Here is a 20,434-nt window from a genome sequence, read left to right as displayed (position 1 = left end):
TACTTAACGGCTGTTGTTTTGTGTATCAAATAACGTCTGTAGTTTAGCATGTTTCAGCAGCCATCAGTGCAATAATGGCCGCTGGAACAGTATTCTACTTCAGGAGGACTAATTGGCATTGGGGTGTGTTTTTAATTGAAAAGTCCATTGAATTTAATAGTAAAGACGGTGAAAAACAGTTTTTGGGCAATTAAAAAATAACATCCATTGTTTGCAAAAAAAAGTCTGTCATGATCATTATTTTGACTTCTGTGCAAACAATGTCCATTATTTAATACACTGTACGCATTGGACGTCCATCATCCCATTTACTTCAATACATTCCATTGATGTCAAAATGTGGTAATAACAGACGTCATTTTACTTTTTCTTTATTTAGTGTGAACATGGCCTAAGACTAGACACCTCCTTTATGAATTAGGCTATGTTCACACATTGTTTTTTCAGCTCAGTTTAAAATGACGTCTGTCATTTTGAGTCTAAAATAATGGATGTCATTTAGCCTGGCCTCCCCCGCTGTTCGTCCATTATTCTAGTTTGGTTACTAATTGGCCTTTGGGTGCGGCTTAATTGAAAAGTCCATTAAATGTAATAGTAAAATTGGAGAAAGAACAGTGACAAAAGAAAGACAGTGTGTGGACAACTGATAAAAACGTCCGCTGTTTGCAAAAGACGTCCAAAAATAATTTTCAATTAATAATTATTTATTTTCAAAAAATAATTTTCAATAATATTCAATACATTGTGCACATTGGACGCCCGTCTTTCCATTGACTTCAATGCTTTGCATTGCAGTGAGTTAAATTCCGGCAATAACAGACATTTTTTTAAATAGAAAAACGGACGCTTTTCTCTATTTTTTTTTACGTTGTGTGAACATAGCCTCATATTTAACCGCAAATCCAGTGGTCCTGCTGGGGACAAAGGTTTGGAAATTCTGAGCTTTCTCCCATGTCATTTGCAAATAACACACATCTTGTAAGATGCCTGTCTTCAATATTGTTGTGCAGGAGGACTAAAGTAAATTGGGTACAACTTATATGACTGATGTAAGATCTAATATTTGACAGCTGCAGGGAAAAAGTGTGGAGGGCCCCATCTCCAGATCTGAGCCTTTTACCTGAGGCATTGCAGGAACCCCCAAGCCACTGCAAGATATAATTAATATATGATGTGCCTGGCCATGACACTTTTCCTTTATATAAAATGTGATTAGTAATTATGAGGATTATAGCACATCTGTGCTATCTGTATCCTGTTATTAAAAGGGTCTGACACCATCCGATCAAAGTTAACTAGGACGAGCATTACATCTGTTCCAGCAGATCAAGTGCACAATGAGCTTTTTTCCCCTGATGTATATTAAAATTACACATTCCACAGTGGCCAAGGGACTGCACATGGCTACAAAACCAGAGATGTCATACAAACAGGAAATGTGCCTTTCTTTGAACTTCTCCTACTGAAGAGGCCTGGGGCAGAGAATTGAGAACAGCTGCTCTTTCAGCTCTGCTCAGTTCACCACACAAGTCATGCCCTCTTGAAATGTCCTTCCCCTCCCAATCCTCATCACCTCTGATGAAACACAATTCCGTGTGAATTCTGGCAGGTGAGGAAGTCCTGCAGAGCCACTCAGTCTATCCATATTAGAAAGGCTGGTCTGCTAACCAGCTCACTGATATTTGGCAATGCGGTTTGGTGATAATGTATGCAAAACATACAGTCAGTTCCCCAGTTTTCCTCAAATTTTATGTATGGAAAGCAGTATCAAATATCATTAGCAGAAGCTGAGGAAGCAGAAGTTGAGTTAAATCTCATAGGCCGCAAAGCAAAATAGGTATGTACCAATCCCTATCTCATGTAATTCGTATTACTGGTTTCATTACATAGGGTAGAAAAACAAGCGACTGTGATAGCAGCGATCTGCTGCTATCAACCCGCGGAATAGGAGCTGCGGCAGCAGACCGCCACTATCCTGTATGGGCTGCCTGGACGATCTAGCGGTCACCCGGGCAGCCCCCCCCCCCCCCGCCCCGCCAGTATTCACCTATCTGCTGCCGACACATGGAATAGCGGCGGCAGCGAGCGGGGAACGGGGAGCAAACGAGCGCTGACAGCGCTTGTTTCCTCCTCTATGTCGGCCCGTGGAATAGGGGCTTAATTGGCTACACAGCAATCCCTGTGGAGTCGACACAACATAGGAACCACGAACCAGCAGTGTGCAGGGGGGAGATGGGAGTCTGCAGCTGCAAATGATCGGACAGTTGAGTATTATTTATTTTTATTTTTGTACCCCCCCTGACTTTCTAATGTTTTTTTTTTTTTTGGGGGGGGGGGCTGGAATCACTCTTTTAATATCAAATAACACCAGTGTATCTTTTTAATAATGAAACGTGTTTTCTCCACTCAGGTTTTCTTTGTTATTTAAATGTATGAAGTAATGAATGGTTTGGCAGTGGAATGTGGCACATATACAGTTAATCAGACTTTTTTTTTTTTATGAAGAAAAATCTAATTAGCAGACATCAATTAGAGCCTAATAAAGCCTCAAAAAAGCAACATCTCCCTGTATTGTCAGTCTTATGCTTGGGACTAAAGCCACAAACACGAAAAAAATGAAAGGCAAAAATCCTTCATAATTAAATTCTTTGTTCAGCTGCCAATGGAAAATAAGACGATTTTAGCGTATTACAATAGCCGCATTCATTCAGTGAAAAAAGTAGGTGTGCACAAAAAAGCACCTCCGTCTTTACAAGGTTAAAAGATACAGTGTGTGCTTTGGAGGCATCTCGCTGAGTGACCGATCTGATTGCACTTACGTGTACCGTCAGAAGAAAGACTATGCTTCTTTACGAAACTGGAAAACACATTTTAAAAGATATTTTCATGTGTTTGTCATATCCTGTGTAAAATTAGGTTCCTGGGACTGCAGAAGCATCTTTCAACCATATGAAGGGAAGTACATCTACTGTGGTATTGATGTTGCAATAGTTACTATAGTAAATTGGTTCCTTCAAATGCAGGGGGCTTTTATGTAGGTGACCTTTACAGTGCTGAGATGATTGGACTCATAAACAATATTTAACCCATTGGAGCCATGAATGAGTAGTTAATAACTTTGCTACTAGCCATCATTTATGGGATGTTAATTGTCCAACATCTATCCAAGGCTCAAATGCTGACAAATGTACAGTATACCACTGTCTCAATGTAGGAGAAGTTGTTGGGACTGGAAAGCACTAATATTGTTGTGATACAATTTTCTTAAATTTTTCTAAAAAATACCATGCAATTTTTATTCCTAGGATTGATATTTGGATCTGAAAATATTATAAAATATAGATGTGTGCCTTTCCCAGATTGGTTGACGTGAGTGGTTGATCCACTGAAACATATGACCAGCAATACACAACAATTAAAATTAAACGGCACTGCCCACATTTCCAACAACTCACAAATGATCACCTTAATATAAACCACAAAATTATGAAAACTCTAAACCCTGTTACAAGAAACAGGCATTTAATCTAATGGTACAAATACTAACCTCGCCCTTGAGGAGCTGGAGTCTCACATTATAGTTCTTTTCCCCCAAGGGTACTTACCGTATTTTCCGGCATATAAGACGACTGGGTATATAAGACTTTTCCAGTTAAAATATAGAGTTTGGGATATACTCGCCCTATAAGACTACCCCCTCTTCCAACGCACACCAAAATTAGTAAAAAAAAAATCAGACAGCAGTGAGATCTGAGAGGCAGAGAAGGAGGTACAGTAATACCAGTAGGATACAAGGGCGGGCCAGATGGGTGAAAGAGGTATGCTTTTCCCGGATGCCTGCAGCTTGCTCTGCACTTTATACAGTCGCCGCATACGGCTGGGATGCAGCCGTTTTGAGCTAGCCCCACCGTGTACGGTGACCGCAGATTCTCCAGACCAGGTCTGAAGTGACATGTCACCTCTTCGAGCAGAGAGCCACGGCAGCGGAGGAGCGCACGCTCTCCCATAGACAGGCTATGGGACACTGAGACAGGCAGGAATTCCACCTGATTTACTCAGTGTGAATGTACCCTAAGAGTGCAAAATGTTGAGGTTGGACACCCAGCTCTCATACTCCAATAGCACCAATTCAGCAAGTTCTACACATGTCAGAGGAAGAGAATACCAATGCGCATGCTCTGTGCTTTCAGAGTAGAGGAGACGCTTATGAATATACGAATAGGCACAAAGCTGATGTAGGAGGGAGACCAGAAATATTCTGTGCATGCATGACCACCGCTGATTGCTTAGGAAGGTGGACACAGCATCAGGGTGGGAGTATATAGGGGGCACAATGATTTAGTTAAAAGTAATGCACAGTAAGTAATGGATTTGCGGGAAACACTAATCCTTTTTTTCAAGCACTCCACTAAACTGGTGCAATTGCATTGATACACTATCTCCAGTGACTAAGCAGGGACATACTCACTCTCAGTATGTAAAGAAGCATGAATTGTAAATACGGCCCTGCCAGCACTAGGGATTAGCAGTTGCACCAAGGGGGACACATGGATGTGAAACATGACTAGTATATATTTTTTTTCTATGCTAGAAACACTGCAAAATTACTTGAAGCCGGCTATAAACAGCCTTTCAGTACTGGTGGTATGAAAAGCCCTTTAAGTTCTAAAGTCCTTTCAACTATTTTGCACATCTTGTAAAGCCTGTGTATTATGCTTTCACAAAATTCTACAGCTAGAATTATAAATTGTGATATCTGAGTGTTCAGTGCCACATGCTAGTTTTTGCAGAATTATTGCCTCTACAAAGAGCTAGTTTTCAACATGCCAGTCTCAATTTGTGTGCACTGGGTATGTTCCGTTCGTGTGACAATTGTGTGGCACACCCTGTCTGCTGTATAATAAGCCAAGATTTTCATAGTAACACCGGAATTTAAGGAAGGGAAGGATGGGAAAAGGAAAACGTAGGCAAGACGAAATTATATTTTAAGCATGAATGAAAAAACTACATGAACTAAGTAGGTCTGTAGGACTCTCTTGTAGATCTGATAATTTGGGGTGATTTTTAACTACTTTAAAATGCAATATATACTCACAGAAGACTAGTTGTTTGTTTGTTTTTTACAATTAAAGTTTACCCAACTAAAAATCCACAGCACGGGGGGTGGGGGTGGCACAGGAACATAAAAAAGAATGTATACTTACCTGTCCTTGTGCCTTCGTAGTACTGCATCACCACTTCTCTGACAGCCACGCAACTTCGCCTCCTCTTGGCTTCCTTGTACGTCACAACCCAGGGAGAAGTACGCGCTCAGTCAGTCAGTGACTGCAGCAGTGTCCATTACCAGTCACTGACTGGCTAAGCAAACATTTCTGAGCCAGAGTTGTGACATCACAGGAGAGAGAGCCAGAGGAGGCCAGCGGGAGCAGCTATGTGGTGCTATGGGGGGCACAGGATGGGTAAATATTAGTGATGAGCGAATACTGTTCGATCGAATAGATATTCGATCAAATAGTGAGATATTCGAATATTCGATATTCGTACGCATATCCCACGAATATTCGACACATATTCGATAAGCGGTCAAATCCCCCAGCTTCCGGTTTTACCATCCAAATGGTCAAATAGATGTTTTTCACTAATCGAATACTTGTTCCCATAGACTTTAATGGGATCGAATATTCGATCGAATATTCAAATATTCGCGGGATATTCGTACGAATATCGAATATTCGAATATCTCGCTATTCGCTCATCACTAGTAAATATACATTCTTTATTATGTTCCTGCACCCCCCACCTGCAGTGGATTTTTAGTTGTGGCCTGAACTTCTCCTCTATTGACCTTTTTTTAAAATTTTGTCTAGCCGTAGAGAAAAAAATATCATCCTGTTTCCTACCATGCAATACTATTACAGTATTTACAGTACCTTTAAGGTTTCTATCATTTGTCACAAAGTTTATTGCCATGCACATAAAGTGTGTATGGTCTATAATCGGTGTGTCAAGACTTTATTATATCATTACTAGAAAACATAAGGTAACAGATCTATTAATGGATCCCATTATTTTCAATGAGCTGGGAACAGGTGCCGAATGCTCAATTTGGCATCAGTTTGTTTTTTCTTGCAAGCTTCAAAAAACACTAGTGTGAATTAAGCCTTAGGCCACTTTTTGTGGGTCTATATTAAAGCTTAAACATCCAGCCCCCCTCCAGTATGAATGGTTTCTTCTAAGAAAGTGTGTGCATGCTTAAAATGACTAGATTTTGCAATAATAATAGCAGATGAATAGACATAAGGTTGCTATCAGATATCAAAGGAAGATACAAATCAGTTAGGTACACTGTGAGGTCAGCTTTTACGTGCTTCCTTCGTGAAGGATTTATGGTGGTGATGCCTGAGTTGAGAATGATCTATGACTCCTTGGTCAGTGCAGTTAACAACATCCAACGTGAACCAGAAATAAACAGAAGACATAATGTAACCTAGGCATTGTAGGCATTACTTCGAAACCAAGAGAAAATAAGTTCTTACTCATTGGGCTCCCCTATATCCTCTGTGTGCCTGAGTGTATGGAAAAGGATTGTACATGAAGAATCAAAGACGTTAAAGCTCTAAGGCATTCCCAAGTGTCTGGCCATATGTTTTATTGCAATTTTGCAATCTACAACTATAAAAAAAATTGATAAAGCAGAAGAAGAAAGTATTGGTTTTAGGTTTGACTATATATTTCTATTGTTTAGGATAAGGCTTCAGATATCATCAAGCCTAAATGATTGCAAACTAAGTTTGTCTTTACGATCTCTTTGCTTTCACTTGCCAAAAAATTCTCAATCCCATCAAAATGAACTCTTAGAGGATATTTAACAGAGCAGCCTTTGTGAGTGCGGTTTGTCTATGTTAGAGTAGCCTGGATGTTTTTCCTAAAACACAATAGACGTCAAAGGGAGAACCAATAGAAGAAAAAGATTAGCTTTTTTACATCCAAACAAGCAAAACAATGAGGATCTCCATCCAGGACTCTGCATTTTTTGCTGTCTGTGTAATGAAACAGGCTCAGAAAATAAGTATTTTATATGGCTAGGATTCACAACAGAGCCTGAGAAGAATTTGGCAGAGTTCGATGCCAGGATTTCAAAAGTCTTTCCACATTTCTAGCAAAGATCTAAGGAACAAGAAGTTCAAATCCTTTTGGACCCTCCGTGACATTATAGAAAGATTGCAAGAATGTGCTTGTCCCCAGGACTCACATTGCTAAGCAAAGTTTGGATGGAATCAATATTGAAAGATTTTTTTTTTTAATGAAAGAGTAGAATCTAACATTATGAAGGCACACAACCGGATGTAAAAACAAATTGGTCTATCATAAAATAGTCATGTGGGGAAAAGTCTACATAAGATTTATACATTGAAGATGACCTTCACACATCTCCTTCCAGCATTGGGGGTACATTTAAACTTACTGGTAAGGGTGATGCAGGATGTTCTTAATAAAAAACAGGTTTTATAGAAAGCTGTCTTAAAAAAAAGCTTCAGTTTGAAAGATAATTAACCTTTTTGGAGAAGCATAATGTGGACCCACAGACTTCTAGAGTTGGTGTATTACAAATCCATACCACTTCCAACTTATCTGGAGCCATAATAAGTAAATTTGATTGCAGTCTTCGGGCCTTATCTGGCCCGATTTGCAAGATAAGGGAGTGTCGATCTGCTAGATCAGGACTTGCTTACAGTGCCTGTTACGGGGATTGACTATCGGCAAGGCCTGCACGGTCATCGTTATTGCCCTTGCTGTATGTAGTAAATAATAACGTAATATTCTTACCTCTCCACATTCTCCTGTGTCCTTTTGTCTGTTTCCCGATGACCAGAGCCGCCACTTATGATTCTACACTAGTCTCTGAAGTGACATTTGGCTCAGCCAATCACTGACCAAGACGGCATAGCGCCATGGCCAGTGATCCACTTAGCCTGTCATTTTAGAGATGGATGTAGAAGCCTCAGTGGCGGCTCCTTTCATGAGAAACAGGCAGCGGGAGGGGCTTCCTGGAGAAGTCCATAGGAAATGGAGGCGCTCTGCTGCCGCCACTGCTATTACATGGAGCGACAGCAGCAAAATGTTGCTATCAAGGTCGTTTCTCTTTCAACATGTTGCAAGACAACAAAAGACAACGATCAATCGACATTGTGCATGTCCGCGGATCATTGCCTTCATTACACAAAGCGATTATCCACCACAATTGCCGATAATCAGGCCTTCTTAGGTTTGTGAACCAGAGTTTGGACTTAATAGACAATAAAAGGGGCACAGCGTGAATGGGCAAATCTTTATGCTGTTCTGTGGTGAGACTCTGGTTCCTGTTCTTAAAATCATAGGGAAGGTCCCAGCAGCTGGACCCCTTGCGATCAGTCACATTCCCTGTTAAAAGTTGAAATCCCCCTTTCAAATAGTCTGAACTTTATAAATGCTTATTACAAATACTGGTTATTCATGAACAAGGCTACAGGAATATTACATATTGATAAACCAACGAGACAATAAGGGAACCTATCTGCCAACAGCAGATTGTTCACTGTTTCTAGGCAGTACAATTGTTTCCTACACAACACTGAGTAACGCCAAACTAAAAGATAAACTAACTACATAGTCAAAGTTACTCCAATGTGGAGCTTCAAGTAAAAGCAAACAATAAAAAAAAACTGTTATACGACACAGTTCTATTTGCTGTCTCTTGAAATTCTCTTTTTCCATGTTATAGTCCAACATAGTACTGACTCGATTTATCCCAAAAAAGTTCAGTAGTGAAAAGTGGATCACAAGAAGGACATAGTAAGACAGACATGTACTAACAAAAAAAAGCAAACAAAACGGTGCTCTTATTTATTTTCACAGTGCAAAGGCTTCACCAGGAGCTGCTGATGTTATTTTTTTAACATGAAGGAGACCACAGAGGTGAAGTCCCGACCCCTTCCAAAACTGCTAACAGCCTTACATGAAAGGCTGCTTCTAAAAGAGACGACTGATTGTCCTACACACTTTAGTCCTCCTCCAAGTCTTTATTGGCTACTACCTCAAAGCACCCTGGGAGTCTGTATTTATTCAGCTACTTCCTTCCCAGTCTGTTTATGTGCTTCAGCTGCGGCATTAACCCCTTTACAGCCATGTATAAAACCTTAAAAATAAATCTTCCCTCTCTTTCATCTTGCGGGAGTAGTCTGAAAATAACTGAAAAGAAAAATTTAGGAAAAACTAAGAAAAAATGTAAATTACTTCTGAAACTTTTGCTAGTGTATTACCACCTTTTAGTGTTTAGTCTTTTATGTTTTATTTCTAATAAATATTAAAAAAATGTGCCACTCTGTCATTCCCTCACGCCTTCTACTCCCCAAATCCTGTTTTTGGTAGTATGGCTATGTCCAAATGCATTTTTGATTCTACTTTGATACATAAATAGTGGCGGTGCCGAATCTCTAATGTGGCAGACACCAACAGCACGCAATAGATTCTACTCTGACGCAGATGAGAGCACAAGCTAAGACAACTGGCTGCAGCAGGATCCTCCCCTCTCTGCTCTGTCTGAAGAAGGACACAAAAATTGCTAAGCTCCTCCTCTTTCTATGTCATGTCTTAGCCATTCCCTATCTGAAAATGGAAAAGATCAGCCAGAAATAAACACTGTGTTCTCTGCAGAGTTTTTGCAAGATTGTTTCAGAACCATACAGACAATCCTTCAAACACTTTGGGCAAATTTTCCTCCTGTTTACTTTTCTCATTCATTTTGTAACAGGCAATGGGCGTGGACCCATAGTGCCACCCAACTGGTTTGGCTTTGGGCATAATCACATGAACAAACGAGCTGCTGTATGTAGATATATAACAGCTTTGCTGCACTAAGCCCTTTTGTTCTACCGCTTGGGGAGAGTCCTGGGGTTAGAGCTCAAAAAACATACATATCTTAAGGATGAGTCAACATCATATTCCATATTTAGAGGGGTTTCATGCGCAGTCATTTTTGTGGTAGTTCATTTAAGAGAAATGGAAAATATAATAGACAGACTTCTCTGCTGCCTTACAAATCTGCACTAAATCAGACTTTAATGCTGATTCATTGTGGATTGTCGCTGCAAAATTTTCTATAGATTTTGAAATGGAGAAAAAACTTCTCACATGTGGATTTTGCAAAATCTTACAGTTGCTTCCCCACTGAAGTCAATAGGGAAAATCTGCAACATAAGGTGATATGCTGAAGATTTAATTGGTCCCTGTAAAGTTGAACATTCTTCAGACTGGTGTAAAAGATGTGTTACACATTTGGTGATACTTTTGCCTTGGCAACCCAACCACCTACTGACTGTAAATGAAAAGTGCTAAATTCTCATCCAATTTGCAGGTACTGTAATATAATTTTCTGATCATAAATTACAGATAAAATCTGCTGCATACCCTTCTGTATCTGTGAAAGTACCCTAAGTTTGCAAAGAGTCCACATCTCACTTTGAGCACTGCTTCTCTCCTATATGTTAGGAATTCTCATGACCTAGGACTATGAAGTAAAAACACCTATTCCGTATTTTTAGGCTCCTCAAAGGTGATACACAGATAGTGTTTTTATTTGACACTTAGACTAGTCAAGCAGTTCTAGTTTGATATCAGATACAGGCTTTCATCGTCTGCTCTAGAATGACTGGCTTTAATAGATATGGTATCTTCCAGGTGAAAAGTATACGTAAAGCACACATTGAGGCAGCTGGATATCCGTTTTGATTTTAACAGCTGGAAATCCAGATGGTTCACTAACAAATTGTCAGCCAACGCATCTGCTTTGTGTCAGATCCCAAAATAATGAATTAATGGGGAGGGGGCTTAGTGTCCCAAACCCTGCATATAGGGCTGAACCCAGCTTATGGAGGCAACTGGTATCGCTCAGAGTTAATTCTTTGGAATCCGGCTTTGTTACATTGCTGGCAGTGCAGCTAATCCTTTCATTATGTCACAAGAGTATTTAGTCCCTTTAAAGGGGTATTCCCACCAAGAATTAATATGCAAACAACATTGACAAGTTCAACCACCTCGCTGCCATCCGGCCTTCACAAAGTCTAACTATTGAAAAGTAATATTTGCACATCAGAGAAAGAAATTGAATTTTAAGGAAGCCTAACCTTATTATCTACTTAGTGTTGTGTAATGCACACTCGAATACTTTAGTCTGTCACTTGTCTTTTTTTGCATGGTGCAGCTTAAGGGCGGGTTCACACTACGGAATTCTTGCGGACAATGTCCGCGGAATTCCGTCAGCTGTCCGCCCGCACGGGCACGCGCTTTTCCGCCGGCTCCATAGACACCATTCTATGGGCCAGCGTATTCCGCGATCAGCTAAAAGAAGTGACATGACACTTCTTTCAGCGTATAGCGGAATACGCCGGCCCATAGAATGGTGTCTATGGGGCCGGCGGAAAAGCGCCCAGATGTGCGGGCGGACAGCTGACGGAATTCCGCGGACATTGTCCGCGAGAATTCCGTAGTGTGAACCCGCCCTAAAGGGGTTACCCAGTGCTACAAAAACATGGCCACTCTTTCAGAGACAGCACCACTCTTGTCTCTAGTTCAGGTGTAGTTTGCAATTAAGCGCCACTCACTTCAATGGAACTGAATTACAAAACCCCACCCAAACTTTAGACAGGAGTGGTGCTGTCACTGGAAGAAAGTGGCCATGTTTTTGAAGCGCTGGATAACCCCTTTAAGGAAGTTCTACCTTTTCTACATTCCTTTATAATTCTTAAAATACCAAAGTGAGATAAATTTAAAGGGGTATTCCACAAAAATGAGAACCCCATGTCACTCATTTGAATGGTACAGTGGTGCTGCATGTGCCTTTTAACTCTATAGGACTGACAAAGATAGTCAGACACTGAACTTAAAGGAAAACTATCAACAGGTTGATAGATATGCACCTGCTAAAAGTTCCCAGTAGCTGCTTTCCTTCTGTTTCCGGCATCGATCTTCTGATCCTGGTAAGTCTGATCCTGGAAAGAGGAGCTAAGTGGCTACTGTGAACTATTAGCAGATTCGTATACATGTTTTCCTTTAACTATCGCCTACAATGCCATACACCTTAAATGGAGTGGCAGTGTTCATGCTTAACTGCTGTTCCATTTTTAGAGGGGCATAGGACCCTGTTTTTATAGTCCATGGGGGTCCCGGGGAGATCAAACACTCATCACCTATCCTAACAATGGGTGGATGTTTATGGGAAAATCACAAGATGTGTCATTAATGTTTCATACATGCAAGTCCTTACTTTTCATAGATCTTTTACCTTTGAGATTGCACTAGACAGTAGCTTTAAAATGAAAGCTTGAATTTAAGATTAAAAATATTCAGTTTTATACCCCCTATATACAGTGTTAAATATACTAGCTGGACAAATTAGTGACATTTTTTATACTTACCACAAATTCTAATTAAACTGCCTGTTAAATTAACATCCTGTTAGGCTCTTGCCAACAAGCAAACATTCCTTGTGTTCATAATACTTAAAGTTAACTCTGTAATACTGGTAGTACTACTTTCACCTGTCATTAGGTATTGCAAGAGCTCAGTCAAACAGACGCTTCTGCTAACATAACAAGGAACTCTAATATTCCCTTCTAGTGCCAATATCACATAAGCATTGGTCTTAAGCCAAGGTTATTTTTAAGAGAGAAGATGAAGAACTGTCTTATTGTCTCAAAGTAGACCTTCACAAGTCATTGTGGTCAGAGATCTTCAACAAACTATTTAGTCTGATCAAAAAGAACAGTGCTGTTTTACTACCCCTTCCTCTAGCAACTGGATCATTAAACTAGTTGTCCAAGCCTACAAAAAGTTTTCTTGCTCCTGTCCCGATGGTGCCCCATTTGATGGACCATTGGTTCCTGATTCTTCTTGAATATGCAATCTTAGTCAATTATTTAGCCAAGTAGGGTTATTGCAATGGCCGGTTATTGGCCTGTGTGTAGAAAGGAAAGAATTAAGTACTGCACTACCATAACTGGGCTCTATTGGGACAGATGCATCAGGAATAGAGGCAGTACAGAATAACTCTTTTCATTTTTATGCAAGCTTTAGTCCTAACACGAACATTTTGTTGGGCTGGACAACCACTTTAAGATATAAACTAAATCACCAGGGAAAGGCACAAGCACGTGATTAAAGAAAACAAGACTCTTTTTAAGATATCTCAATCCTAAAATATAACTATTAAAACTAACTGGTGCTAACTATAACTCCTTGTGTGCTTCTGTTATACTAAATAAGTGATAGAGCCGGACTATAGCGTAACACACGGTACTAAACAGATAATTTCTGATGCAGTCTGTAGTCCTCCGCTCTACCTAGAACACACAAGAAAGCAACTACTATTTTGAAATTCTATCACCCAGTCCCCCCTTCCCTTAAAACTGCACTGAAACAGTAGTATATAATGCTATCTGGCAGTGTACACTTGGCGTATATATAGTGCCAAACTATAAATTAAGCTTTTAGCAGAAGTGCATAAATACTATGCTGACATCACAATTTTTGCTCTTCACTCGATTTTTGAATCTTCTTTCCTACCATGATTAAAGTATGTGGAGAACAATTTCACCATTAATCATTTTCTTTGTTAAACAAAAAAGAAAAATAAATCCCTTTATTAGAAACTATAAACATTCTGTGAACGAGAACATCAAAGAAAGACGAATTGCTGCAGGAGTTGTCCACACGCTCCTTCTATTAAACATAAAAAACAGTTGCAGCAAATATAATGTAAGCATTATAATCCCTCTGCAGTCAGAAATTCCACAGCCTAAGTGCTCTGCACTTTCTGAGACAAAAGTGTTACAAGAACAAAGGACTTGTTGAATAGATGATATACTGGTAGCCAGTGATGAGATAATTGCCAGGAATTTTACGTTGACCAAACCTTTCTATAGTAAGATGAAGATGTAAAGGCTGCGCCTTTAAAGGTGATCTCACATGGCTGAAAGAACCATGTAGGACTTCAGCCCAGAGACATGGCTTCACTAATGAACACAGTGGGGTCATGGATGAAAGGGCCACATGAACAAAGTGACTTTATGGTTTAAAAGCTTGCTTGAGTTATACCATTTTTATCATGAAAAAGAAAAAAATATGGATATAGCCCTCCATCCTTTTTTCTATACAAAATTTAATCGGTACTAGATGGACACGACTCTTACTATATCTTCCGTGGGACCACCCATTGATAAAGCAAGATGTCATTTTAATGCAACAAGCACTTTATTCTTCATCTTAGGCTGCCAGAAAAAACGTTGTGTTGCATGTGGCTTGGAGGAAGGGTCCATTTTTCAACTTTGCAATTGTCGGACCTATGGTACAAGACTTCTGAGTTTCAACCTGAACCTCATTGTTTGCAATGCAAATTGAGCTAGAAAACCTTTTGTCAGTATGTCAATATGTTTGGACTGGCCAACAGAATACCATAGTGGGCTTAGGCTTTGACACAATAACACATCTCAGAGGTCCAGCTGAAGACCCCAATATGAAGTCGACTGCATACGACTAGGGTCTATTTTTCCATGGGATAATTTACATATAACTTATTAGACCTTTGTCTAATGTGTATGTTTGCCCTGTGGTCAACAGATACTGACCTGTTTATGCACGTACCTTCTTTTGTAGCACATCTGATTCCTTCTAAGCATATTATGGCCTGATGTGGCATATTAGGGAACTATTATTTATCGCTATACTTTTTAACAAAGTTAAAGTCACTACATTCCTGCGGCTTTATCCATAAGTCATTGGGGTGGAACCTGGTGACTTATCCATTCTCCACCTTGGTTACTAGAGCTTTCCCAGTTGCTATAGGGAGAAATCACAGGGGACCACCCCAATGACTTGTGGTTCAGGCTGCATGAAAGTGATGACAGGCTCTCTTTTAATTCATTGCTAAGCCCTCAAACACATCACTAGTGAGATTTTCTTTCAATTGTACAGCCATTACTTAATTCTTTGGATTTGGATCTGAGCAGCTGGCTCATTTCATAAGCACCTGGTAGTTATCTGGCAATAGTGTATGGACATCATTGCCAGATACTTAACAGTAAAGAAAGAAAACATGTGCATGGATGCCTACGACCTGACAAAATGGCTGCATTCCGTGCTCATCTCAAGCCATGTGAAACAATCAGGCTCATCTCTGCATACAACTTCTGACACCTTTTTTTTCTAGTTTCCTTAAGAAAGCAAAGGAAACAAGTATTTCAAATAGCTCTCCACCTCTATGATCTTGCTGTGAAATCTTTTGTTGTTGGCCTGATCTATTTTGCAGCTTTGAGATAAATGTATTTACTTTATCTAGGTTCTGAAGTGCTTAGAAAGCTGTCATTAATCAAATAGATGAATGAAAGGAGCTTATGTGTTGAAATGAAGGTTCCCGCAGAAGAGTGACACATAGTTATGCTCAGATAAGAAGTAGTAAAACAGGATTTAATCTTTCTGATACACATCTGTTTCAGTCCTTTGCTTCTACACTTGTGTGCCGCATCGCTCTCCAAACTGCCGATAGCAAAGGGGTTAATGCGAAATGGAACAATGCCAGAAATTTAGAACTAATGCCAAAACCCACATCTTGTGCGGCCGGCAGTCTCCAAACATTACTAACACGTATAAGAAATATTATCACTTCCCAGGCAAAGGGGCATCACTCAAAAGAACTTAAGCACAACCACTCATGTAATTGAAAGGGAATGTGTCATCAGAAAATGACCTATTGTGTTGATGTTAAACATATTTTTCAGCTTTCCATGGGATTTTTTTTCCAACTTAAAAAAATTGTGAACTTTTCTAGTTTTCACTTCAGACACCGCGCCTCCTAATAGACTGACTCTAATAGACTGACTCTAATGTTCTGTTAAGATCACTTTTCAACAGAGACAATTACAAAGAAGGGTAACTCCTATATATAGGTAACACAGAAACCGCCACTGACAATAGGTAATACTCACAGCTCCCCTCCTCTGCCTCCCTATACAATGACTGCTTTACAGGTCATAGAGCATTCCTAGAACACTCTCCTATAAAAGTCATTAAACATCTTCAGGCCTCAGCTTCCTATAGTCTAAAAGCTGCTGTCAAGCATATCTCTGAATGCTATCAACAGCTTTGGAAAGAAGACTGTGTCCATAAAGGCTACAACCACATCTGCATTGAAGGCTCTATTGTTTTGCCGTTCATCTGCTCCATTAATGAAGCAGTAGAAAGAAAAATGAACTTGAAAGATTTGCTATATGATGGACACTGAAGAAGCCCAATAGGCCCCATTGACTTAAATAGGGTCCATCGGGTTTCTGCATTATTGTCTATTATTTTACTGAACTTTACTGTGCAAAAAAAATGATGCTTGTTACATTTTTGTCTGCAGCGTTGGCCGAAATCTGTACATGAGGCCCCAATGAAACTTCCAATGCAGACGAAGCCATGTACAAAACGTATGACAAAATAATAAAATAAAAACAGATTAGAAAAACATATGTATCAGCATCTGGTTGAAATTAGTAAATTAATACATGATGTATTCCTTTTGAAGAAACATGGCTCTGTTCTGTTGACCAGTGTGATGGATCCTTTTTTGGTGGAAACCTCCTTAATCCTCAGAGATTATTGTTTCTTTCCATGTTTTACACTGGATTTCCACTGAAGACCCAATGAAAAACCTGAGAAACCCAATTATACAAGAATAGCCAAAAAAAAAAAAAAAAAGTAAATTTGAACACTGTCTAAGTAGTGCAACGTGTCACACAACACGGGGAACAATGATTTGCTAATGAAAACTGGTACAGTAAATGTCATCCCGGTGGCAATATTTGCGGAAAATGATATTTTCTTACATTTCACTTTAAGTCTAAGAATGCAGAAGTCTTCCTTAAGGTGGTGCTTACTCATAGCAGCAGCTTACAGGATTACTACTTTGCTGAAAGTTCACCATATTTTGAATCACTTCTCTCAACCAGGGCTCCGTGAAACTTCTTCACCATTTACTGTACACAACTAAAAAGTTCCTGCACCAAAACTGATCTGAGTATTTCATATAAGTCCTGTCAAGCTATTAAGGGATCAATACACTGTTTGGAACGGAGACATATACTGTATCAGGGTGGATTAAAAGTGTGAAACCTACACTTTTCCAGGGTTATTCTTCAGCCACTATGGTCTTTTACCTATTTCTTTACACAGAATTGTTAATAATGGACATTAAACAATATTCATGTAGCCAAGTTATTCCTCAAATTCATATGGCTCAAGTTTAAGTCAATGCCTTACCCTCTTAAACCCAGTTTTGTGACTGGAAATATTTGAGCACTTCTGCTTGGCAATCCAGTCTTCTATGCCTTTCCTGGCCAAACAAGCATTTACTGCAAAGCTGTCACCTACAAAGAAAAGGCATAAAACGTGTGAGTTTTTAACCAGAAGAGAACACTCAGCTCACTATTCTAACTATCAGATCCAATTGTGTAACTTCCAACATTCACTCTTGAATGCCAATATTGAAATATGCATGCAATTATTGGTAAACTGCAATTATTATATGCATTTCATATACCACATAGAATAATAAAAAAGCAACCACAGAGCCCCAAGGACTGTCACGTTACAGAATAGTGGTTGTCAGTAACATGACCCGGAGTACACTCTATTGCCCTGGCACCAAGAATGACCCCAATCTAGACTTATTGTAAACAAAGCTATAAAAAATTATGTTAGAAACGTCTTTAAATGTCTTTGAATTAACTAAAACACTTTGACCATATCAGTGATCTAAGACATTCCAGGGAATTAGACTAGATCACAAGAAGCTAGCATTTCAAAGATCGACTTTAAGTATTGGTAAAGCCTAGTTTACGGGGTCACTGACACATGAAGGGATTAGACAAGGACTGGTCACAGATCAAACACACTTAGGCAGACACAAGTCCATTGGTAGAAGCTTCGGATCCTAGACCCCCAGTCACTGAAAGTTAAGTAATGAATCAATAAGACCAAATTAAACCATCACAGCTTCTTTATTATAGTAAATATTAAAGTCCATATTTCATACAGATAACAATGCCCATGTAGTCAGCATATGTAACCAAGTACATCATCATTGAAAGCATATATGTCAACTTTAAGAACTTGTGGATTTATACTCCACAAAGAGAAACCACCACCATATGGCCTTTATTAAGTAAGTCGTAATGGTACCAAATATCAGCAAGAACTGGAAACCCATAAAGTTTCTGACATGAGAGTCTTATCAACGTATCTATGTATAGTATAATCAGAAATAGATATGTTCCAAAGACCTTCCCTACAACCGAGGACCAGTAACTGACACATCCAAATATAAACTCTACAATTATGTGAACCATATAGAGCATCAGCAAAGCATTTTTTCTATGACAGACAGTGTCCTATAAATAATTATTGTCCCCTATAAGACATAATGGATAATGCCATGATGGACAGTATGTAAGTTAGGAACACCCACCGGTACAGAAACTAAGTTCAATAGGTTCAAGAACTGTTAAAATTTCTTAGTAGACTTCAACAGGAAACTACAATGATTATCAGAAGCATAGCATTTCACTAATTAGAGGAATGTTCCCCAACCAGGGTTTCCAGGAGCTCTGGGGTTCTTGGAGTCCTGATCAGATGTCCCAGGGAACACAGCAATAAGACCTGCCACTTATACAATAGGCAAGGCAAACTGATGTCAGCCTGCTCAAAGATGCTTTGCAAAGCAGTAAACATACCTAAATTATAGCTCTGGACAAGAATTATAGAATGCATCAACCACCTCTACATCAAGCCCCTCTGAGGCAGTAATGGCATTACAGGTTTCCCCAGGAGTGGAGATATTATTCAGGGGTTCCCCTGGGATAATAAGTTTGGGAATCCCCGTTTTAGAGTTAAATATATATATATATCACTTTTGAGTTAATAGCATAAAAAAAACACTTTAAGTCTACAGTATGTTGTGAACTACAAACTTTTTAACTTTTGCTACCAAACTTTCCTAACAAGTTCATACTTCATACACACGTCATATTGTTGCCTGCACACATCTCTTCAGGATCATCATGGCTAATAAAGCACATGAGCTTCCCCTCTATAAAACAATAACATGACATGGTATACGTTTACTTAAAGTGACCTATATTTCTTAAAAGCTGGTGTTAGAAAGGGATGCGACAGTAAAGCAACACATGCATCAAAGCAAATTGACAGGACTTTGTGTAGAATAATCAGTATTCACACATATCAAAAACTACTGGAAAACGTAGCCCGCGATGTCATGTGGAAGACGTGTGTGACATTTTGAGTGATACATGTGCAGACCACCAACCAGAGGGACAGTTTAACACTATGATGCAATTCCTATGGTTTGATACTAGATCCCACAATGAGTATATGATATATGATACATTGGATCAATCACAAAATTTACAAATTGTATAAAGAAATAGCAGAATAACAAAACATACAAGACAGAGTGGGACGAGCAGCCAGTAAAGCTAGAAAGTCTGGGGGGGATTCAATTTCCTACCTTCAGGGCTCTCTCTGGGTTTGCAAACTGCAGCTGCCAGTCAGGAGAAACAACATGAAGTATAGAAAAGAAACAAAAAGAGATGATTAGATGACTGACTACAAGAAAAGAGTCTTTATATACCATGTATCAACACATAGAGCAGATAAAGGCCATCACTCACCATGTTTGGAATAAAGTTTCCCCATCTCTCAGCAGGAGACCCCCAGATCCTGGACATCAGATGTACATTACAATCCAGTGCGGGTTAAATCCATGTGTTTTCCACAAGGAATACAAATCCACAACAGCAGACTATTGTAGGGAGCTGGTCCCCCTACTAAATCCAGAAACAGAGTGCAGCTAATATCCCTAGAAGCAGTGACACCTCATGCTATCCTGTTAGAAAAGCTGCAGCTCATTCTGCCAGGCACACACACAGTCTACACAGAGTAAGGAGGAGTTAGGGGCTGGGAGAGGGGGATGAAAGGGGAGAGCAGAAGAGGAGGAGGAGGTGGTGGTGGGAGAGGGGAGGGGATAAGAGTAAGGGTCGACAAAAACAAGTGAGAGGAAAGAGAGTGTCAGAACTGAGGGGAGAATTGGGGAGTTTGAAGTCATTAGCGAAGTGATGTTTGTAAATAGCGCTTTAATGAATTGCCTTGATGAAATCCTTAGGAAACGTACTGTATGATGCAAGAGAGGTAAAAGGAATAATGCCTCCATGATCACCTGGAAGAACAAAACCTTTTTTTTGTTAATTGAAAGCAAATGATGAGGCAAAGAGGCAGCTGCTTACCTATTCAGTGATAGCACAATAATTCTGGCACAATGCACTTTAAGGGGTTTTCCAATCGGGAT

At 39.6% G+C, this 20,434-nt stretch overlaps 1 protein-coding gene across 1 annotated transcript in view; it reads right to left on the bottom strand.

Moving 5' to 3' along the window:
- Positions 1-20,027, bottom strand: part of NKD1 (NKD inhibitor of WNT signaling pathway 1) — a 61,075-nt gene extending 41,048 nt beyond the window's left edge. The window contains exons 1-3 of the mRNA XM_069968436.1: positions 19,761-20,027; positions 19,598-19,630; positions 17,332-17,438 (exon numbers count right to left, since the gene is read on the bottom strand). Of these exons, the coding sequence (XP_069824537.1) occupies positions 17,332-17,438; positions 19,598-19,630; positions 19,761-19,785 (165 nt within the window). The 5' untranslated portion in view covers positions 19,786-20,027. The remainder of the gene's footprint in view (positions 1-17,331; positions 17,439-19,597; positions 19,631-19,760) is intronic.
- Positions 20,028-20,434: the final 407 nt, after the last annotated feature.

Source organism: Dendropsophus ebraccatus, chromosome 4 (assembly GCF_027789765.1).
Source record: "Dendropsophus ebraccatus isolate aDenEbr1 chromosome 4, aDenEbr1.pat, whole genome shotgun sequence".
Classification (NCBI taxonomy): Eukaryota; Metazoa; Chordata; class Amphibia; order Anura; family Hylidae; genus Dendropsophus; species Dendropsophus ebraccatus.
Note: the sequence above shows the minus strand (reverse complement) of the source record. Positions and strands in the feature narration are given on the sequence as shown.